The 23,502-nt window shown below is 43.7% G+C and overlaps 2 protein-coding genes across 2 annotated transcripts in view; both read left to right on the top strand.

Annotated features, from left to right (window-relative positions):
* Positions 1-781: 781 nt before the first annotated feature.
* Positions 782-7,915, top strand: LOC120757814 (dipeptidase 2-like). Its single transcript, XM_040075444.1, has 10 exons — positions 782-909; positions 1,704-1,830; positions 2,312-2,441; positions 2,757-2,898; positions 3,353-3,422; positions 3,915-4,091; positions 4,601-4,688; positions 5,307-5,394; positions 6,328-6,463; positions 7,730-7,915. The coding sequence occupies exons 1-10, from the start codon at positions 782-784 to the stop codon at positions 7,913-7,915; spliced, it is 1,272 nt and encodes a 423-aa protein (XP_039931378.1).
* Positions 7,916-18,815: 10,900 nt separating this feature from the next.
* SLC12A4 (solute carrier family 12 member 4) overlaps positions 18,816-23,502 on the top strand; it is a 45,515-nt gene continuing 40,828 nt past the window's right edge. The window contains exon 1 of the mRNA XM_040075084.2: positions 18,816-19,009. Within this exon, the coding sequence (XP_039931018.2) occupies positions 18,868-19,009 (142 nt within the window). The 5' untranslated portion in view covers positions 18,816-18,867. The remainder of the gene's footprint in view (positions 19,010-23,502) is intronic.

Below are 23,502 nucleotides of genomic sequence, written 5' to 3' on the forward strand. Positions count from 1 at the left end.
TGTGCTTTGACATTTGTAGGAAATCTCTATGGTTGCGACAGAGCAGAAAAGAAACTTCTGATTGCTCTCTAATCTTTTATGGTTTTGTAGAAGTGCTGTGCCACTAAAGTTTATGGGTGCCACAGTGCATGTATATTTCTGATGCATATTTATGGAGGAAAACCTTCTATCTAAGATGGTTCTGCTATCGGAGGAAGGAATTTGAGGATGGTTGTGTTTCTAGCAGTCACTGTTCCTTTCATCCCATCTGATGTTCTGTGTGTTTTAAGAAGACCCAGTACACTTGTCAACTGTCTCAGAAAATAATTTCAGTGCTCATTTCAGCGTAAGGTTTCCCACAGAAAGAGAACAAGCACATTAATATAGTGAAAAAACTGTCTTCTGCTCTTTTGGAAGCTGTTTTTGGGAGATGTGAGTCCAGGGTGTAGCAGGCTCAGCCTACCAGCTCTGACTGAGCAGTTGGTTCTCTTCAGCACTGAGCTGGGGGCAGCAGCAGAGGTTAAAGAGATGTCATACATAAAAGTGCAAAATAGCCAGAGACCCTAAAATCTTAGGGAGAATGTAGCAGTTTCAGAGTTTCCAGCTCTACCTTCCCTTTACTATTAATTTGGTTCTTTTCTTTTCTCCTCCAGAACTCACACCAGCCTTATCAGAAGGAGGGGCATTCAACTCTGCCTGCACTGCTAAGCCTCTGCAGACTGGAAATTTTGCTGTTTCATTGTCATTAGTGAACAACTGTGGTATCTCCGTGCTTTAGTACTTTTTCCACTGGAAAATGGAAATGAAGAGAAATACAGCAATGTTCTTGTGGCTGCTGATCCTCTTTTCTGATATTGTGCCATTCAGCTGTGAGAGATCAATGAGAGAAAGAGCTATTGAGCTGATGCAAGAATCACGTTTGATCGATGGGTATATAAAATAAGTTCAACTAAACCCTCTGTGCATCCTGACAAGTGAGGAGGAAATGCTGAAGTGTGCAGATTAGCAGAGACACGGGCTGTTAGGAGCACACAGCACTGAGCTACTGTTGCAATGATATATTGGGAAGGAATTTTGGTTCAGAGAATGCTTAATGTAGGGTTGTGTTATTCTAAACACCCTTGTGATTTTCTGGTGAAGTGTCACAGTTTAACCCCAGCTGACAGCTGAGCCCCAACAACCCTTGCTCACTTGTCCCTCTGGTGGGCTGAGGGAGAGGATCAGAAAAGTGAGAAACTTGTGAATTGAGACAAAGACAGCTTAATAAGAAAAGCAAAAGCCACACACAAACCAAACCAAACAAAACAAGGAATTAATTCACTACGTCCCATTACTAAGCCACCCACAGGAAGCAGGGCTCCATCACTCATAACATTTTCTTGGAAACATAAACATCATGACTCTGAATGTCCCCTGCCCTGCTTCTTCTCCCCAACTTTATGTGGTGAACATGACTCATATGGTCTGGAACATCCCTTTGGCCAGCTGGGGTCAGCTGCCTCAGCTGTGTCCACTCCCAGCTTATTGTACACCTCCAAACAGCTCACTGGTGAGATGGGGTGAGAAGCAGAAAAGGCAGAAAGAAGACAGACTTTTAGGCATTGATTGCTCCAAGGATTATCGGCAATTAATGGTCTAAGGGACTACAAACAGTGGAAGAGATTACACTCGGGTTAGAAAGGGAATGACTTATTTCTATAAGCCCTATTTGTTTTCCATTCTAGCCACAATGACTTTGTACTGCAGCTGAGAATACTTTACCAAAACAGACTCAGTAGAGTCAACTTAAGAGAACTCAACACGACCCACACAAACCTCGCGAAACTTCAGGCTGGTTATGTGGGAGCTCAGGTATGTACTGCTGTGGTGGTGAGGCCCAGACTGTATTTCTACATTTGCTTCCTTCCCAGCCACAAAAGTACTCCTAGCCCTGATTTTGGTTCTTTAGCTTGAAAAAGAAAAAAATAGTAGAACTGAAAAGCCACAGGCGCTCTTTCATGATGGTTGTGTTTGAAAAGTTTGGGTTTTATAATTCAGGTACCCTTAGTCAATACAGCAGCATTTGTTTTGTAATAAATATATAAATCAAAGGAAGTTTATATTTGCTTTCCTGCATTTATTGTGGAGCAGCTGAATGTATCAGAGGGCCTTAATCATGTCTGGAGTGGGTGCTCTCACCTTGCATTATAACTCTTTGGGGAAAAAGCTATAGTGGTAACTCCCTTGTAAACTGCAGGAAGTTATTTTGGTCTGTGCTCCTGAACTATGAGCAAACAGAAGTTTCCAAGCCAAAACACAAGTTATCTGGTTTACTTGTCAATGTCTCTTTCAGTTTTGGTCAGTGTATGTTCTTTGCAGCGCTCAGAACAAGGATGCTGTGCGCCTGACCTTAGAGCAAATCGATGTTGTCAAGAGGATGTGTAACAGCTATGAAGAGCTGGAACTTGTGATGACTTCCCAAGGTGATGCTCCTTCTTGTAAAAGAATTTTTTAAAATGTGATTGCAGGAGGTATGTACAGAGAGATGCAATCAGACAAGTTATCCTGCTTTAGAGTAACTCGAACATTTCCTCTGAACCACAGCCATTGACTGCACAGCCTTGGTCCACTGCAGTCATGAGAAAATTTGCCATATAAACATGTACTCTGTAAGCTCCAATTCTATGCAAATATCTTTATTATTGCTTGGAACTGACACAAACAATTGCTGCTTGGTAGCGCTGGCTTCTTATCTGTCATGGAATTACTTTAGAATTATCCCCCTTTGTGTTTTCCAGGTATCTCTGACAGTAAAAGGATTGCCTGCTTGATTGGAATAGAAGGTGGCCACTCCATTGACAGCAGTCTGGCAACGCTGAGGATGTACTATGACTTGGGTGTTCGTTACATGACTTTGACACACTCCTGCAACACTCCTTGGTAACTATTGAGCATGTTTTTGTGTGACTGCCTAATGTAAAGGAGAGGCAGCTGCATGATGGGAGAACTATAGATTGAGACACGAACTTGTCCTGTGAAAGACTTTGAAGCAAATCAAGGGGATAGGTTTTCGGGGTAAATCATTTGTCATGTGTACAGTGGGAGATTACATCCATTATGCAGTGCTTGTTACAATCATAATCTGGACACTTGACAATCTGCTTGTCTTAAATTCCTTCACAAACATCAACATTAGTGAACCTGAAAGCAGTTATGAACATAAAAAGCACTGCCTGAACAAGATACCTATTACGTAGCTCATTATCCCCACATTTGGCTATGTGACACATTATTGTAATAATTTTTCTTGTGTGTAGTGTAAGAGTTTTCAGCTGCTGATACGGTATTCTCCAGAATAATATGGTGTTTCTTCTCCCTCACTCCACTTTTTAAGGTCTGAATCATCATCTAAAGGAATACACAACTTTTATCCTAGTGTTACTGGTCTGACTGCATTTGGCCAAGTAAGGATCTCTTTCAAATGGTAATCTGGGCAATCTGTCATGCAACTAACAACTTCTGGCCCCATATTTTCAAAAGCAAATTTTCATTAAAAATTAATTACTGGAAGTTCTTGATAGTTAGAAGGTGATCAGGATTTAGTCAAACCAAATTCCCTGTGATGTTTCTTAGGGTAAAAGAAGTGTTAGATTTAATTACAATTGTTTTTATACAAATTAGATGTATGAATTCATGTATGCAAGCAGTAAGATATGAAAAACACTTCCAATGACTTTTTTTAGATTGAATAAGTTTTCTAAGTTTTGAGCATGCTGGCTAATTATAAGTGAATAAATCACTAACGAATTAATAGGTACATAGAAACCAATACAGGCACAGCATGTTTATGACTAGCTAACAGCTGCAGAATTAATCTATCTGTTTACATATATTGGCTAAATGGCTTCCTTTCAGGAAACTTAATACTGACACTGTTGTCTGTACATCTGTTTTAGGAAGTGGTAAAGGAGATGAATCGCCTGGGTATGCTGATAGATTTATCTCACACTTCATACTCCACAGTAAAAGCTGCACTCAATATCTCAAAAGCACCAGTAATTTTCAGCCACTCGTCAGCATTTTCTGTTTGCAATCACTCAAGAAATGTTCCTGATGATATCCTCCAGCAACTGGTTAGTGATATGGTTCTTGGGTTTGTTTTTGGAGGAAGGAATTTGTTGGTTTTTCTTCTTGGGGGTTTTGTTTTTTGTTTTAATGGCAATGTTTGCATGAGCTGCAGCAAACGTGCATTCAAATCGTGATGTTTACTTTCCATCCCCTCATCCCTGAATTTGATTTAGAAGCAGATCCTTGAACAGCAGCTTTCAATTGCTTCTGAGACATTTTCTTTAGGTTGTGTTTAGCCTTTGACTAGAAAAATGAAGTGTTTACAAATACTTTGAAATTCTGGTACAGTTTGTTTGATGTAGTCACTGCACTTCAGCTGATACAGTCTACATGAAAGTAAAGTGAACCCAGGGGAAAGGATCAGGAGGCAAAGCCTTGTGCTGCCATCTGAACTTTGACTTTTCTTTGCTGTTCTCACTGATGGATGGGTGTAGAAGATTCTACATAAGGTGGCCATGCAGTTTGCAGGGCACGAGTGTTCTCTCATCACCTGTTGTCTCTTCATATCTTTCAGAAAAAGAACAAGGGAATTATCATGGTGACTTTCAATGCAGATGTGCTGGCCTGTGGCAGAAAAGTTGTTAATATTTCTACCCTTGCAGGTTTGATGTATTTCTACCCTTGCAGGTTTGATGTTAATATACTGTAGTTTTTGTGGGTTCTACGAATTTGTATGAATTCTGTGAATGTCCTGGTGCATGCATCATTTTCAAGGTCATGTAAGTTACACTGCTTGTTTACTCCATCCACACCTTAGCCCAGCTCTAGGTACTTTTTGAGCTAATACTCATTAAACAATAACAAAAGGTACAAGACGTGTGTAGCTGGAGGACACGATGCTCACAAACAGAGTCAACAACCATTAATCCCAAAGCAGTTGTTACTTTCTGGAAAACACTTTAAGCCTATGTAATTAAGAGTGGGAAACATAGATATGTAATGGATAATGAAAGTTCTATTGGTACAATTGGACTAACTGTTAGTAATGAATGTGCTGTGATGATCATGTCTCTTTCCTCACTTGCATTTCATCAGTGTAGTTGTTATGTTGATGCTGCCTGATGCAGTGTATTTTGCCTTTTTTAAAAAGGATTTAATCAAGAACCCACGATTAAGGAGAGCTGTTACCTCTTACTACCACATAGTGCCAATAAGTGTGAACTGTAATATTTAGTTTTTGCTAGATGCTCAGATGTTGTTTTCCTGATATTTTCTTTCAGATCATTTTGACCATATAAAGGCAATTGCAGGCTCAGAATCAATAGGAATTGGTGGGGACTATGATGGAGTGGAACGGTTAGTAAACTTTTATATACATTGACATCTGCTCTTTAAATTATGTGGGTTTTGATTCATTTAAGGGAAATAAAAATGTTGACTAAAAAAACTGGTCTCAGATTATCTTGTAATGAGCACTAAATCAAGTTCTGTGAAAGAGGGGCACAATGATTCCTTTTTAGAACAGCATGAAGCAGTGCTACAAATATAGAAATTGATCCTCATGGAACAGAAAAATAACAAAAATATTTGTTATCTCAAAACAATGTCAAATGTTTCAAGTCTCATGGAAATACAATTTAAAGCAGCTTTTTAATGCAGATTTTGCAGCTTTTTATTTCAAAATTCTTTTTATTCTGACAAGTATTAGCACAAGGCATAGATCGGTTTTGCTTTTTATTATTTCTTCGCTAGACGGCTCTAAATAGGTTTCTTTCCACTGCCTAAACAATTGGCTTAATTCAAACCAATATTATTATTATAATTTTTTTTTAAATGCTTGTAAACAACAGAGTTCACAAAATCACCTGCAGCTCCAGAACTCATGATGTGTTTGTAGGTTTCCTTTTGTTCTCAGTTACATGAGTGGATTGCCCCAACAGCTGTGATGGAGCTGTTTCCTCTTACTCTAAAGGCCAGATGGAAATTATGAATTAACACATACATGAATTTATGGGTTTTTTTCCCCCTTTCATTCTAATATCCTCCCATGCTGTTGTTTTGCCTCTATAGAAATGCATCTTCACTCCAGTTGTGTTCTGTTTATTGGGTCCTGTGTGAAGAAAACCCCTTTCGTTGTGTCCCAGTCCTGTTTCTGTTTGTCAGCTGAATTCTCAGAGGAAGAACTGGGTCCAAAGCGAGCTCACGTCAAAAGTCAATATGTGCAAAAGACTATTTAAAAACCTTTCTTTCCAATTTGTCAGTGATGTGTGTTAAATGCTCTTGTGTGACTCTTGCCAACAGCTTTCCCGAGGGATTGGAAGATGTATCTAAATACCCTTCTTTGATAGAAGAACTTCTTAGAAGAGGATGGAATGAAACTGAACTGAAAGGAGTCTTAAGGGAGAACTTTCTCCGTGTCTTCAGGGAAGTAGAAAATGTAAGATTAAAATCCAAACTGAATCTTGATTCCTACTAAAAGGGAAAGAAGAACTGTTGGTATTTTGTTGTTTATTTTTTGCGTTTTCTCTTTGTTTCTTTTTTTTTTTTTTTTTTTCGTTTCATGTGTTTTGTTTTGGAGGGCTTTTTTTGTTCAATGAGAGAGATATGAGGGAATGTAAGCACCTAATTCAGTAAATCCAAACGCTGGGAAAGAAACCAAGATGGCAAGAGAGCGTTAGCAGCATAAAGGAAAATGAGAGAGAGCAGACAAAACTCTTTGGAAGTTTTTCTCTCTGCAGTAATCTGATAAGCACACATCAGTGACTTCTAAATGGAATCACTTCATGGTTTGGAGAAACTGCGGATGTACCAGCATCGCAGTCTGGCTGTGTTCGCTGGGGCAGGAAGGAATGTTGACTCCTACAAATCAATTTAATTCTTGTCATGGGATTGGGCTGCTGTTCAAAAGGCTTCTGCCTTGGCCAGATCACTAACAAGCCATAAACATAACAACTAGATCACAATGAGCTTTAGAGTATAAATGGTAGAAGTTAATCCAGAAGGATGAGGGAGGAGAGGAGGGAAGGAGAATGGATAAGACTAGGGCCTCCTCAGTGGTAACTTTTACAAATGTCTCCGCTGAAACTTCCAGATGCTTGCCTCCTACTGCTTTTATTTACAGGGATAAGTAAGTAGATATTACACACAAAGCCTTATAGACAACAGATATTTCACAGTAACCTTTCTTCTACTTGTCTTTTTTGGGCATGTTGGATGAACAGAAATTAGGGAAATTTGTACTATTCCAGTTAACCTGCCAAAATATCTACATAATGTTGACTTCATTGTGTGGCAGAATGACATTATGAAGAGGCTCAAATTCATCACACCTAACCAATCTGTGGGATTTAGGAATGTTTTTTCCCTTCTAAATTAGAGATGTTGAAGTTCTGTCTTGAGAGTGTGAGCTTGCTTCAGAGAAGGAAGCTCATGAGTTTGTTTGCTCCATATGTGGAGAGAGCCAAGACAAAGAACAGCCAGAGCTGTGACTCTTGCCTGTAATGTGTCTGTGCTGAATTCTGGGAAGTGTTTCACAGGAATGCAAACAGCAGAATAATGATGTTGATTTCCTCAAATTAAGATGTGATTTTGCAATACAGTTTGGGCTGGGTAACTTGAAAGAGCATTGAATTTGCTAGCTCCATAGAGATTTTTGCTGTTGCGCCAGTCTGGCTTTCAGGGACAACCTTTTGAATTTTTGTAGGTGCGGAACACTTTTGCAGTAATGGACGTAGGTGAAAGTGAAGTTCTGCTAGAAGTACAGAATTCCTGCCGCCTAGAGCTACGTAAGCCTCAGCCTCAGCCATCCAGGTCCTTTGGATTTCCTTCTGTGGCACAACCTTTTAGTCTGACGCTTGTGTCATATTTAATGCTGTATTATGTATCGTAAGATCTGTGGAGTCTAGACAGAGATTTATGGAGTACTCTGCAATGCAACTACTTATCTTTCTGTGATTTGTTAAAGGAAAACTATAATTAATAGTAATCATAATTTCTATAAATCCATCTGCATACTCGAAAAAAAACCCCATGTAAGTTATAAATGATGTACCAAAAGCATTTAGAATTTGAAGTGATAAATTCTGTATCAACTCAGCTAGACCAGGACCAACATTGTTCATGGAAAATATTCACATGTAAAGAATTCTGTAATAATCGATGCATGGTTTTGGTACCCATATTGTGGAATGAATACTGGAGTCCAGAACCAGCAGTTCCACACAGGAACAGGAGATTATGATAAAGACATCCGTGCCAAGAAGTTTTCAAATACTACTTGTTAAATCGTACAACTTCTATCAACAGTTGATGGCTTACTGAGAGAAGACCATCCCCTGCCATATGGAGAAGAAGTCTTTTTTTGGTTTGCTTGGGGCTTTGTTTTATTTTTTAAGATGATAAGATGAGTGACAAGCCTATTCCAGTTTGAACTGCATGCCTACAGCTAGCTTTAGAGACCCATCCTGCAGTACTAAACTCTTATTTTTGAACCCTGACCAGGACAGTGGACAGCTGGACACTTACTGAAGGGTGGAGGTAGATCTCTTACATTCAGGTGCAGGCAATGCTGTAGACACTTTTCTATAATTTGAGGACAGCCTGTTTGCAGCATTTTCATGGTGATGGGAGCAAGAACAAGTCAGGAATTCTGGTTAGTAAGAGGGCTGTGGAAATATTTTTGACATTTAAACAATTATCCTTATCAGTAACATGTTTTATTATTTCATTTCTATTCTAGCTGACTAAAATCAGACCATGGCCAGTGGACTCATAGACATGAGATTAGACAGAGATATTTTTATTATAAATCTGCCGTTTTGGCCTTTGGAATACATTTTGGAATACACAAGGTATGTGAGTTTAGAAGCTCCTGTTGCAGAGCAGAACATATTTTGAGATAGGCCTGTTCTTGGGAGGCTCAAAACTGAACCTATATTTTAGTCAAATATACTGAGATTCATTATGAATTTATGAAATTATAAGATGGCAGCACCACGTCTTTGTATGGTCAGTTTCCAGTGCTTGCTGGTAAATGCTTTCCCATGACACTTGCTCTTAATTGTGATTTTATGATACCAATTTTTATTTACTGATATGACATTTACAGAATTTAGCCTTAGTGTAGAATAAAAGCTCTGTAATTGATCTGAGGAAAGCATTTGCAACCACACAAAGTATCTAACAACTAAAAGAGAAAGCTGAGCATGAACAGGATGAAAAAACAGAACATTAGGTTTTTTCTAGAGGAATTTGAAACTATTCCTACTATCCATTTCTGTGCTCTGTGTACAAGTAGGATTTCTGGAAGGACCCTGTTCGTCTATAACTCCAAAATTAAGCTTCATTAAATCTTTTGACAAGATGGTCTCCTTGATAAATATATTCTAATTATACCCCTGTATGTTACCAAATTCTTTACAAATCATGTGGAACAATCTGGTTGCACACAAGCTAACCTTTAAAGAATAGTTTCTCAATAAATACTAATCCTGGATATGCATATAGAAAAGGGAATTACTGGTTCAGGAGTCTGGCCTCCCTGATATTGCTGGACTGCCTTCAGAACATGTTTACTGGTAAAATGATGAATTCAGTAGGGAAAATGTTTAATTCCCATCAGTATTTCTAATAGGTTCATAAGCCATTGGAAAACTGCCATCCATGGTGTCTTTTATGGGAACTAGTACTCTGATACTGCTTTCCTTACACAGAATGTAAGATGCTTCTTTATTCCCTCCAGCTGTTTTCTTTATACTATGTTGTCATTTTACTGTCTGCTAATTTTTACTTTTTTATTTTCTCATACCACAGCATGGACTAAAAATATATATTCCTTTTCTTAAAGATACACCCAATACTTTTATATGACTTATCTATAATGTATTGCCCTTATTTGTTGACTGCTTGTGCAATGAGTAATTTATAACCTTGTGGCAAAACACAGACATGAAATTTCAATAAAATATTGTTTAAAAATTGTGTAAGGATACTGGTGTAATCTCACAAAACAATATAGATGGTCAGAGGCCCATGAGACCCTGAAAGAACCGTGCAACCATGTGGCAGAAAGAAGGCCAGAGTATCATGAGGACTCTGGGTTGATAACAGAGGGGGGGTTGCCCCTTTCATGGCAGGCAGGAGAAATTCAAGCAGGTTTAATCCTGGATGTAGGCAGTCAGCCTCATCTAAATTCAGATGCTGCTGAACCCATCCTAGGGAGTGCCCGTGGGATCAGTCACTGCAGTGAGTCCATGAGGACAGTGTTTCCTGCACCAAATCCCTGCTCAAGCTGTCAGGACATGGAGAACAAAGCACATGGGGAACCAGGAGGGCTGCGGGCATCAGGGTTAGGATAACCTCTCCCTCACAGCACTTCTCACAGATGTGTCATGTTCTGAAAGTCCCTTTTCCAGTTACAATGTTAATTCAGAATGCTTCAAATTAGCTGCTTGTGTGAAACAAAATCAGAAGGCAAAATCAACAGACGAACTCTTGTGCGCTGATTATCCATGTTATCTAGCTTATTTAATAGATGCAGCTAACTTTTCTTAAACGATCAAAACCACACAACTTGAAACATGGTGGAAAGGCATCTTATTAGAAATTATTTTCGAAAGTAAGCTCATGTAAGAAACAGCTGTGACTGCTCCCAGAAAAACTAGTGACCCTTCACTCTGGTGCTTGAGTCTCCAGCCCTGATAGCAACTTGTAGTATTCAGAACTCTGCATTTGTAACAACTCAAGCATAAAATGATTGTACTCTGTTTTCTGCCTCCCAATGGGAGGATGATTCATGCTGCAATTGAATGCCTTTGCCCTGCCCCAATTAATAACAGCCATTTGCATTGGTAATTCGAAGGCATTCAAGTTCAGCTGACAGATTCTATTATGGCCGCTGGTATCAGTGAAGTGCCAGATATAACTGGGATATAAACTTTGTAATAAGCTTTGTTGGCTGCCAAATGAAAGAATGCAAGTCATGACTTACCTCTTCTACATAATGAGTTGTGCCAACATGAATTCTGAAAATATTTATTACTATTTCTGTAAATCTCAAAATCTATGTACTATGAAGCACCTTATGCTGGTTTTCAAAAGACCTGAAGTTGAAGACATCTTAAACAATTGAAAGCTTTTACATATGTGATATGAACAGCCAAGAACTACAGGCATATATTGATGCAGACTATTGATTTGGTTCTAAAAGGTTGGCGCCAGGGCCCTTCCCCCAGGACTATCTTTTTCCTGACTAATGGACTCTAGCATCCACAGAAATAAATAACTTCAGTTCTGAGTTGTCTCATCTGGGCAAATGGTGATGCTAGAATGCAAACCTCCAAAGTCTGCTGCTGCTCTGACACAAGCGACAGTTCCGTCACCTAAAATCCGAGTTCAGTCCCTGTATCAAAGTTCCACCCAGCAGGTGACTTGTCTGGGCCATGGAAGGGCTCCTGCATGTTTTACACTGGATACAAACTGTTCAGCCGTGCCTAACACCTACATTCCTCCTTGCATGTCATTGAGCTGCTCAAGCAACATGCCAGCGTATTTCTCTGTTTCAAGGTCAGCAAACATCGTGCATTAAGTCTAATCCCCTATATGAAAATGAGTTTATTAACTTTGATTTACACCTCAGGTTCAGTGGGCACATGCAAAGCCAGGTGTGGCATGCCCGTCCCGGTCTGGAGCAGTGCCCAGCGGTCCGTGCCACGGGCGGCTGCGGCTGCTGCCCGGCTCTGTCCCTGGCTGCGCCTTGAGATCCATCCCCGTTCCTTGGGACAGCACTGGTGGCGGCATAAGCTGCTTCTCCTCCTTCAAGGGATGAGTTTCCTGCTGATCGTGTCAGTGACTGGGTTAACCACGATCATTGTTAGGGGAGAGGAGGAGTGAAAAAGCAGTGAGACTGCAGCAACTTGGATTCCTTCCATTTGCTATTGAAAGCAGCAGTTCTGTTTGCTCTTCTCTGGATTTATACATATGGAAATGATCAAATTGCTTCAAGTTCTGAAAATGCAACGTGTTTAAATGACAAAAGAATTAAATAACCAGAAGATTCTTCCCACTAATAGTGGCTTTCATTTGCTCTTAAGATTTGTTGGATTTAATTTGCAGACCCAGAGCAGTATTTTAGTTGATCTGCAGAACCATTTTCAGGACAGACTGTGATCCTGGATAACCTTACTTGGACTGTTCTGGAAGGCTTGATTCAGTGATTCAAGAATTTTATATATATATATATATATATATATTTAATTCTGGTCTTGATTTTTTGTCTCACTTTCTTACCTAAAAGCCTTTCATCTACAGAGAATAACTTGACAGGAGATGGTTATTTGCTGCTATTATAATTATCTTTTTAAAAATCTTCTGCCACCACAGAAATGAAAAAAGTTTCTCACTAACATTCATGTTTATTTATAAATTCATTATGACTTTTTTTTTTTTTTCCCCCCCAAAGCAAAAGCAACAACAAACCCCTCCTTCCAAAAACTGTGACTTCAGAGAGGTATTTGACTTGGTTCAGTTGCTTCTGTCACGAGACAACAAATAGTGGAGGGAAAAAAAAAAGAAACAATCTAAGTAAACAAAGTTCAGCATTTATTTTACAATGGAAAAATGCTGCTGCTTCTAATTAAGGCTCTGGTCCTAACAATCAGAGCTCAAAGGAGAGGGCACTTATTTTTGCTCTTTTGCTGTTGCTTCTTCCCAGATTGTTTTATAAACTCCATTAAGATTTCCTCTGTATAATGGGTATTTTCCTCTGAAGCCCTTTCTCAGCACCTGGTCTGTTTTTATAAAACATTTCTGTTGTTGATCCTGCAATTAAAGGAAAACATAAAGCCCAGGAAACAAGAATTCAAGTTCCCCTGAGGGTTATTGCTGAGAAATAAAGATCAAACTAAGTGAGATTAAAACTGAAGCTAATACAAGTTTCATCACACTATTCAAAAGATGGTTCCTTTAGACTGGAATACAAATATTTGTAAAAAGTTTAATACAACTTTGAATTTGGATTAATCTTCATGAATTTCCTCCTATAGAGAAATACAGCATCTCAAGAATCTTGTCTAGGCCTGTGCTCAGTTTCCTCTCTGAGCACTTTATTAAAAATTAAATAGACCATGACAAATCTACCCATGCTAAAAATGTAACTGATCTGAAAATTGATCCACAGAGTAGTATTTTTTCCAGCATCTTAATTCTACACTAAAAATTACTGCCATGTTTAACAAGTTTGTTGTAGAAAACCTCGATACAAATAAGTTGTTCCTATTTGAATGTGCAGAACCTGGGTGAGTAGGGAAGAAATTGTATCTCGAAGACTAAGCAACTTTTCAGTGTCTAAAGCTGAGAAAAAGGTTTTTTTTGTAGAAATGGCTATTCCGTGTATCAAATACAATTATAAATAATTTTATAAATGAGGCAGAAGTTCCTTAAAGTAAATAAACTTTGAAGGCAAGTGGCACCATAGTGTCCTCTTGTGGTCTTTTAATGTTTAAGCTGTGATATGTTTTCTAGCAAAACAGCAAAATTTTCAGTTGTGTTTAGCAGAAGAGCTCCTGTCTTGCTGTGATGTGGCCTTTCTCCTGGAAATGGCCTGCGGAGGACAGCACATTGCAGCTCCTACAAGCATTTATTACATGGATGCTCGTGTCGTGGTCCTCTCCACGGATCTCTTCCAGGCACTGCCTGTCCTTGTCATGGGAAATGGATCCTGGTTTTTACGAGTGAGAAACCTTTACAGCCAGGTTGCCAGTTCCAGCCTGCTTTGTCCACAAAGCTGGTGTGATCCTCGCATGTGAGGAATCAGGAATGTGCTGAAAACCAAAGTTCACTATGGTGAAATGCTGGCCATGAACTGGCAGAATTCCTGCCAAGCTTGATGTCCTGGGAAACTGTACCTTGGCAGTGGTGAATTTTGTTTTGTTATTTTATTTCTGATGGTCAGCTCTTGGCTACTTGTCACCCAGGTTCCACTCTAGTGGGAAAAATCTTTCAAAACAATAACAGTTATAGATTCCCTATTGTGTTAGGGGCAACATAATTTTAGAGATGAATTTAACAAAAAGAGCTGAATTGCAATGTTATGACTTATTTCTACAGATGATAATTTTCACTTGGCCTTGATTCTCTCAGTTAAGAAAAAAACTATTTAAAACAAAACTATTTAAGATTAGATATCTCTCCATGAAATTCAGGAAGAAAGGAAGATAAAAAGCTGTCCTCAAACATAGCTTCAGATGCTGTGCCTATCCTTTAAAAAGATGGGAGATCACTTGCTTTGAGAAGGAATTGAAATGATGATGCTTTTTGTTATTTGATTGAGGTTAACACCACATGTTGCAAGTCTGGAAGTTAACAGCACTGCAGAGCTGGTGTACCAGAGCCTTCCAGCGTGTGCACCACACCTCTCATGAGAGCTGAACCTTGTAAGTGCCAACCCTGACGGTAATTCTGCGCCCACTTTCTCCTAGGATGGCTGTATGAGCAGCACAGGGGAACCCCTGAGCACTGCCTGCCAGGGAGGGGCTGCAACCCCCATGCACACTGAGCCAAGCCAGTCTGACAGCTGAGGGTGTGTGCAGCCACTGTCTCACGCTGGGCTGTAAAAGGCAAGCTCTGTTTTTAATGCTTCACAGGTGGTCACCTGCAGTAGAAAGTGCTCAAGACAAACTTGACCTCACTTGCCTGTCCTGAGGATTTATATCTGTTTCCAGAGCAGTTTACTAAACTACCTCTCAGGAAGACTCAGAGTTTCTCACACAGCCTTTGAGTTGGACAACACAGTTGTCTGCTGTGGAAGGGTTCTGACATTTCAGCTGGAAGCTTTACCTGCTTAAGGCAGTTCACAAATATCCAATGGCTTACTAATGAAGAACTGAACTGCATCTTTGATTACATGATTTGTGGTTAGTACCAACTTAAAAGCAGTTCCTGGTTGTGTATCAGAGGGGAGATGATGGATTTGCCAATTTTTAGGCCACTGATTCCACTGATGCTAGTGGATGCTAGTACTAGGAAATATACACTAGTAGAGAAAATACAGACCTTCTCTCTTCTAATAATCAAATAAGATTCTGCAGAGCTGAATTCGTTGTTTTTTGCTGTGAAACCATCAGGCTTTTCTCTTAGAAGTGTAGTTTTTCTCTGTTGATATTGGAATGGGGTGTGTAGAAAGATGGAAAAAAAAATAAAGAAGAAATTAACATTATTGTCTCTGCTTTCTGTTTTCACTGACCAGTCTGTACCCATATGAAACCATAATCCCAAATTCTATTTAGCTTTGTAAAAATCAGGCAATTTTCATCTCTTGTATTTAATGAGAAAATAGCAATGCAGTTTCAGGTAAATACTGTAGTACTGTGGATCATCCAGTTTCATTCCAGCATTATATTCATATCAGACAACTTTTGGGCTTATGATGGCCACTCATACCATTCAGAGTAACAGATATTCATTATCATCAGGGAAAAAAAAAAGGTTAATAATCCAGTTTGAAATTGTGTTCTTACAAACCAGATGCTAAACAAAGTTGATATGGGTAGGTGACTTCTCAGCTCTAAATATGGTCTTTCTGCAAGTCAGTAAAGAGCCCTTGTCCTTAGACAAAATAAATATTTTTGCTTCAATAGACTTGAATGGTTTCCTAGGGCTCAATTCTCTCCTAAGACCTTTGGGTAGTTTCCATCCCAGAGAAGGGTGTTGCTGGTACATGTGCATGAGCCTCACTTTTTATTTTTTAACTTTTTCTTCTCATGGGTTAAAATTTCAGTACCACTGATTTCATGATACTGATATGTTTTGTGCTGGCATAGATGTAGTTTTGGTGCCTGAAGAATGGTGTCTCCTTGCCACATCTGCTTTCAAGAGTGCCATGAGAGGGAAGCACCCAGTTTAATACTTCTTCCTGGATAAGCATGACTTCAAAAACATTAACTTAGGAGACTTATTTCTTACAGTCCCTGTCTCTTTTTTCTAGGCCAGCTTATTTAGACCAGACACTTTCATTCCAAAGCTTTATAAAGTGGAAAAGAGGAAAGAACATGAACAAACATGCTTAATGATGAATTAACATCTTGCCCCTTTTCTATATAAAATTTTAAGTTAATTTCCTTGTGTTCTTGGTGGGGTTTAGCTTGATAAGTCAAACCTTTCATGAAAACTAAGGACATGTAATTCAGAGGGTAAACCACAAAATGCTACTTTTTGACCCATTGTTCTACTGTCCTGATGGGAAAAATTATTCCTTGCCCAGAGAAATTGCAAGACTTGATAGATTTCAGGGGACCATATTTACAAACATTCACTTTACTGGGAAAAAAAAAAAAAAATCTCACCCTAGGTCTTCAAGAAACTAGGAGTTTTCAAAAGAGGAAATTCTGTTGGGTATTTCAATCTCCAAAACTGATAAGGCTGTTTACGATACACATGGCCACATGAAGATCCTTGTTTCCCCCAACAGAGTAAAGCGTCAAAAGTAAAATGTAGGTTATATGAAAGCATAGGAGTCTTAGAAGTCTTTTCACCTGTTTGATCTATACCAAGAGGTGTAATTGCTCTGACTTGCCCCAGAGGTGGTCCACCAGCAACCTTGTGTTCAGTGAATTGAGAGACCTGCACCCCCTTGGCAGCAGTCGCTCCACAGCATGGATCCTTCATGTTTATTTCAAACCCCAACTAATTAAAAGTAGATTTATTAGTCAGTTCTCGTGAGCAAAGCGTTCTCCCTCACGTTTGTCCCTCTCCTGCTCATTAGAAATTTTTCTTCCCCTCAGTGACCTGGGGGTGCTTTGTCAAAAAGGCAGGACATACTCAGAAAGCTGGAGGTGAGGTGGTTTGGAGCACGGGGAAGGTCCAGCCTTAGCATCTTCCTCTGCTTGAAGCTTTGTAGACTCCTGTGTGATCTGAAGACAGATCTTACATCCCTGCTGCCATGTCTTGTCACTGCACGCCCATTTCTTGATTAGGGAATACTTTACTGTACAGAAATCTACAGAACTAGTTTGAATTGACAGTCCATAGTAAAACACACACACTGTTTTCTAGAGATTTTCTCTGATGATTACACAACACATTAAAAAGATATCCTTCTACTGTCAAGGCCAGCTTTCAAAAGCAGACAATAAATGGCATTATCAACTACTAATTCACGTTTAAACTCCATGTGAAGGCTACCATATCCAAAGTGAAGGCCAAGATACCCACTGCTGGCGCCAGCTTCTACAAATGTGAAGGCAAAATCTAATTTTGCTCACTCGGGGGGGAGAGGTTGGGCGGCCGACGTGCCCCGAGCTTTACAGAGAGGATGTCACCGCTCTGCCTCCGGAGCGGGACCGAACAATGGTGTCCCCCGGCTCCACAGCCGCTGTCTGAGCGGCAGGGCCACGGTCCATCCGTCTGCTGCCTTAGCAACCGGCGGCTTTGCACGGAGCCGCAACCACCCTCGGGCCGGGCCCGCATGCAGATCCGGGCAGGCAGCGCCTTGCCCGCGCTCCCGCACGCCTCAGCGCTGCCATGTTCCCGCTCTCCCCGGGCTCGCTCCGCTGGACACGGCGCTGCCGAGGGTTTCGTGCTACCGCAGCCGAGAGCGAGCACAAAGGAGAGCTCGGCGCTGCCACCGCAGCCACGGCAAACGGGGACAGCTGCACACGGCCCGGTACCGGCATCCTGCACACGGCCCGGTACTGGCACCCTGAACGTGGCCCGGTACCGACACCCTGCACACGGCCCGGTACCGACACCCTGCGCATGGCCCGGTACCGGCACCCTGAGCGTGGCCCCGGTACCGACACCCTGCACACGGCCCGGTACCGGCACCCTGAGCGTGGCCCCGGTACCGACACCCTGCACACGGCCTGGTACCGGCACCCTGAGCGTGGCCCCGGTACCGACACCCTGCACACGGCCTGGTACCGGCACCCTGAGCGTGGCCCCGGTACCGACACCCTGCGCATGGCCCGGTACCGGCACCCTGCACACGGCCCGGTACCGACACCCTGCACACGGCCCGGTACCGACACCCTGCGCATGGCCCGGTACCGGCACCCTGAGCGTGGCCCGGGTACCGACACCCTGCACACGGCCCGGTACCGGCACCCTGCGCACACCCTGGCTTTGGGGATGCCACTGCGCCTTCCGCCTGTTCCACCAGCCCCACGCCGGGCTGGAGCCGGCTGCTGGCAGCCGTGATCTCCCTAACTAGCACGGGCCCGGCGGGGGTCTCGACTCCCCTGCCCGTTGCTCACTTGCTGATGCTTGCCCGCACCGCCCCGTCCCTCCGGGCGTTCCGGGACCACGGGGCCCCATCCCCGGGGCTCTCTCCCCATCCCCGCCGCCGCTCTCCGCGCATCGCTCCTGCCTAGCAAATGGCGGCGGCAGCGGGGGAGGGACGGAGGGAGCCCGGGGCACGGCGGAGGGGAAATTTCCTCCCCGAGGCGGCCCGGCAGCGCCCGCAGGGGAGGGCGGCGGGCGGAGGGCGCCCGCCTCGCCCCGCCCGCTCCCGCCGCCCCCGGGCCCGGCTCCTGTCACGATGAATGCGGGAGGAAGGCTCCCCCTTCTCCTCGCCGGCCTCGCCGCCTCCGGCCCCTCCTCCGCGCCCCCGCTGCGGAGCGCGGCCGCCCGGCGGAGCGACCCCCGCCCCCGCGCCCGGTGCTGGCCCGGCGGCCCCGGGGGCGGCGGGATCCGCACCGCCCCGGCGCTCGCACTGGAATGGGTGGAGTTGAGGAGCGCGGTTTCCTGAGAGGAAGTGACCGCACGGGGCAGGAATGCGCCGCCGGCTCCGCGCCGCGTCCCGCCTGCCTCGCCGCGGTGCCGCGGGGAGCCCTCTCCGCCCCGCCAGCCATGCCGCACTTCACCGTGGTGCCGGTGGAGGACAAGCCCCGCGCCGAGTACGACAGCGTAGAAGGGCTCAGCTGGGTGGACTACCGGGAGCCGGCCGCGGCGCCCGCCCCCGGCGATTCCTACGACACCGTCAGCTCCGACGGTGAGCGGGCACGGCCGGGGCGGGGGGCGGCGGTGCCCACGCTCCGGGGGCTCGGGGGAGCCCGGCTCTCCGCCCCGCTGCCGCCGGCCGCGGCAGAGACAAAGGCGGGGGCTCCGGCGGCGGCTGCCGGGCTGCTCGGGGCGCCGCGCCCGGGGGAGGAGCCCCCCGGGAGCGCAGGGAGGGCGGCGGCTCCGCCGTTGCTACGGCCGGGATGCGGGAGCCCGGTGCGCCGGCAGCGCTGCCGCCGGTGCGAGCCCGCCGGTGTCAGCCCGCCGGTGTCAGCCCGCCGGTGTCAGCCCGCCGGTGCGAGCCCGCCGGTGCGAGCCCGCCGGTGTCAGCCCGCCGGTGTCAGCCCGCCGGTGCGAGCCCGCCGGTGCGAGCCCGCCGGTGCGAGCCCGCCGGTGTCAGCCCGCCGGTGTCAGCCCGCCGGTGTCAGCCCGCCGGTGTCAGCCCGCCGGGCCGGGCCGAGCGGTATCAGCGCAGCCCGCCCGGCGCACCCGGGGATGCCCTGGGCGCGGGGTTCCCCGGAACGCACGGGAGCCAGCCCGGGGTTCCCTCCGCCTCCCCAGGAGCTTGGTGATAGCCCGGGGTGCAGCGGGGAGCGGGGCCGGCCCGGGGTATAGCTCTTATCGGTGCTCCCACAAGCTGCCGTCTCCAGAGGTGATAAGAGTACGTGGAGATAGGCTCGGATGTTTTCAGTGCTCCACTGCCAAAATAAACGGGTGATAGAGAATTCAGTTAAATTAGCCGAATTTAACGGTGTCTGCTTTACTTGTTTGTATCGTCTTAAAAACCGTGGCTGCCCAGCAAGGTCCTTCTCCCGCAAACCGGGCTCTTGAATACTACAGCAAGTGCTTTGTGCCTGTGTTCTCACAACTGCTTCTGCCAGGCAGAGCTGCTTTTTCTTAGGAGTTGATTTATTCCAATTACAGAAGAAGATCACGTAAGTAGGAGGGGATTTTGGGTGGTGAGAAGTACATTCTTTAACTAGGCAGCTGATACCAGTGCTCAGCCCGTCTTGGTGTTTTGCCATGACTTTTAGATATAAATCACTTTAAATACAGTGAAGTGTTTCTAGTGGGAATGTGAAGGACACTTGGATTTGGGCAGTAGTGTAGTTCTGGTACAAGGTTGTTTTAGGTTTGTGCAATCTGTTCTTTTTTTCTACCTTGGTTATGTTTAGCTTTCTGCAACCTTTAGGAAGAGGATCTTCCCATGGGCTCATCTGATGAATCTGACTTACCCTCTGTGAATCATGCGTGACTCTAGGCAACAAAAGAAAAAGCAGTAAACACCTGACCTGTTCTTCCTTGCCCGTGCAGTCAAACTTTTCAGACTGCAAATGTTATTGAATGTACAGTAATCCCTGAAGGAAGCCTGCTCTGCTCAGGCCTGTGCTTAAGGAAGGTAACAGGGTTATTTTGCTGAGTGATACTCTACTGTCATAAGAGCAAAGTTCACTTCCTGCCTTGTTAACTTGCTCATTTCTCTGAGAATGTGCATTTCAATCTCCGATATGTGTGCATTGCGAGTTTCTTTCTTTCTTTGTATCATTTTCAAGGAAATTTTAGATTTCGTATACCAAGTAGCTTACATAGCCCTAGTGCCTGTTCTTTCCATGCCTAGTGTGGGTGGTTTTGGGTTATGAAAGGGAGGTGCTTTTCCCAAGCTGTCTATTACCACAGATAATTTGAGGCACTAGCCCTAAAGGCTGTGCAGGGCCTTTAATTTGTTTTGTAAAATAGGACTGTTTTCTCTTAGGCTGCTTACTGTGTAGTCCCCGTGTGTATGAAAGTAACAGGTGTTTTTTACCCATCTCGGCAGGCTGAGGTGGACACCTCGTGGAATGCTTTTTCCAGTAGCTAGCTTTGGCTGTGGGTTGGTGAGTGTGGCTCGTGGAAGCTGCTGCCATGGTGGATAAAGGAAGATCAACTCAAGCCAACTCTTGTTTGGGTATGAGGCTGCCTGTAGGATGTGTGCAACCAACACACTTCAGGATACTCATTTGGCTCCTGTCACACTCCATCAGTCACTGGCAGGCTGTGGCCTCTAACGTGCTGCTGTCCCAACTGCACTGCACAGCCATGCTGCTGGAAGTTAGCTGAGTCTCCCTGTTTTAAAGCTGATAAATATCTAGTAATTTCTCTACTAATATATGGTAGCTAGTTCTGTTTCTGTTTGAACTCTTAACTGCCTTCCATTTTTTAATTTACTTTCACAGTAATTATTGTTTCATATCCTCGGGGTGTGCGTATGAAGATATGTGTCTTGCCTACCTGTACTGACAAGCATCTTCTTCCCCACTAGCCTTTTCTGTCTTTTCCTAGGTTTCTTGGGTTTGTAGCTCTGCAGAGGGGAATCTGGACTCAATCTTGTGTTATTCCTTTCGGTTTTGGTGGTGGTTTCTACATCCTGTGCAGTTCCCCTGGCCTCTCATGCAGGGGGTGTTGGTGATACGACGCAGCAGAGGGGGAAGCTCCCGTTGAAGGCAGAGTATCTCAGAGCTGTTTAGCACTGCCTGCAGACTGGAGGCAGGAGGGTGACCCTGCAGAGCCTTCTGTGGCGGCTGATTACGGGGCTCAGGGAGGGATTTGTTGGTGTTGGTGATGCCCCTGATTCGAGATAAGATAAACTGTTTGACTTGAGTGCAGAGTTCAAGTTTTAGGTGGTGGCCTTATGGAAGTGCACACGGTTGATACTGATCCACGGATGTACACACAGCTGCCTAAGCACTGCCAATGGCCCAGGCTTTCTGTGCTATCAAGTAGCTCCACCACAGTGTGAGAAACTGGTTGTGGTTGTTCTGGTGAACCTTCTGCTGGGAAGATTTTGTTTTGTCAGCTTGCTGTTGAGAACCTGATTTCAAGGCTTGTTTGGAGTGCTCAGTTTGGATTGGTTGAGGTGACTCAGTAAGGACATGGCCCTTCCAGAGTGTGGTCATGGCACTGTCACTCTTTATAGCTGCTCTCTAACAGTCTGCAAAGTAGTGGCTGTGTTGTCCAGTACTCCTTGCACAATGTCTTAGGCTGTTGCTTATGATTCTGATGGATTCTTTTTCTGGTTTGATCTTTTTGCTGCTGCCTTTATTTGTCATATCTCTGTTTTTGAAGAGTTTTTATTTTTTTTCCTGAATCTTGCTTTTTTTAGGACATCAAGTGATAGGGTGTCATCTAAACTCTACAGATGTGAAGCCCTTCTGCAACAGAATTTGTTGTCAACCATTTCCATAAGAAGACATTAGTCAGTGTGCAATAATTTAGCCTTGTCAGATAGTTCCAGTGCTTGCTTGTGAATAAATTCAGCCTTTTATTTCCAAGTAGGTTCCACTGACTGCCACTGCTTGTAATAGACTTTGACATCTTTCATTTAGTAAAAGAAGTACAAAGAATTATCCTGTGATCCTATGATAAACACTTGAGCCCTTCTTTATGGATCGTCAGGGATGAGAAATGTGAATTTGGCATCCCCTCTGTCTTTGAAATAAAGCCAGCATATTAGGCTGGGTACACAGGGCAAAAAGAGGAACAGTGGGGTCAGAATAGTGTTTAAAAAACCAAATACACTTTGCTTTAATAGGAATCTCAGCTCCACAGTCATTGTGCACCCAGTTAACCAAAGTGTGGCAATGTCATGTGTCCTGTGGGAAGTTACTTATCTTCCCTTGACTTTTGTGTAGAAATGAGACACTAATCAGCTTGGTGTCACTAACTAGCTTTGGTCAGCTGCCACCCTTGGTTTTTGCCAAGAATTGCTCTGCTTATATTCCAGCTATCACATGGCTACCTCCAAACCCTGAGTTCTCTAACTAGACTTGAGACCTTTACCTCGAGCTTACATTCTGTGTCAGAGCGTTCAGTGTTCTTGTGCAGCAGCAGATTGTGCTGCTCCTTTGCAGTGAGCTGCTTTGGAAAATGTGGGTAAAGTTCTGGTGTGATAGCAGTGTGCTTTTACTTTAGACTTCTTGGTTCACTGCTTTAATGTGTGGTAACTTACTAGTAAAGATTTTCAGTCTTTTGCAAGACTTGAAACTAAGCTCACATGAAATGTGTCTGAAGATGCATTTAATGTGGACGCATAAATCATTCAAAAATTCTCCTTCAAAGTGCTTAATTCTTACATGTAGGTGTTTTGGCAAAGTCCAGAGATAAGATAAAATTAGTCACATAATAAATTAGACACTAGGGCTAAATAGGACAACAGAAGCATATCCAAATAGCATTTAAGTTGTCTTTAAGGACTTCTGCTGGCAGCAGAAGTGGCTAAATGGCACTGTTGTGGTGGGTGGTCCTAGTGGAATATTTTTGCATAACCTCTGTAGCTCAAGCGTCTTCAGCATTTTTTGTGTTGCCTAAAAGCCGCAGAAAGAAGTCACAGAGGGGGCAGCCTGGGGTGGAGTTGAGGCAGAACCTCTGAATTGTTTCAGAGAAAAGAAAGTAACCTGAGAATAGCAGTACTGATGTCAGTGAACTGTTTTCTGGTGATTTGTTAACTAT

The sequence above is a fragment of the Hirundo rustica genome, chromosome 11 (genome assembly GCF_015227805.2).
Source record: "Hirundo rustica isolate bHirRus1 chromosome 11, bHirRus1.pri.v3, whole genome shotgun sequence".
Classification (NCBI taxonomy): Eukaryota; Metazoa; Chordata; class Aves; order Passeriformes; family Hirundinidae; genus Hirundo; species Hirundo rustica.

What these genes read in the sequence shown, in the direction of transcription:
- LOC120757814 (XM_040075444.1), top strand. Translation starts at nt 782, where the DNA reads ATGAAGAGAAATACAGCAATGTTCTTGTGGCTGCTGATCCTCTTTTCT. An exon ending in CTGGTTATGTGGGAGCTCAG is followed by an intron (nt 1,831 to 2,311) that starts GTATGTACTGCT and finishes TGTCTCTTTCAG; the next exon opens with TTTTGGTCAGTGTATGTTCT. An exon ending in GTGGAACGGTTAGTAAACTT is followed by an intron (nt 5,395 to 6,327) that starts TTATATACATTG and finishes TCTTGCCAACAG; the next exon opens with CTTTCCCGAGGGATTGGAAG.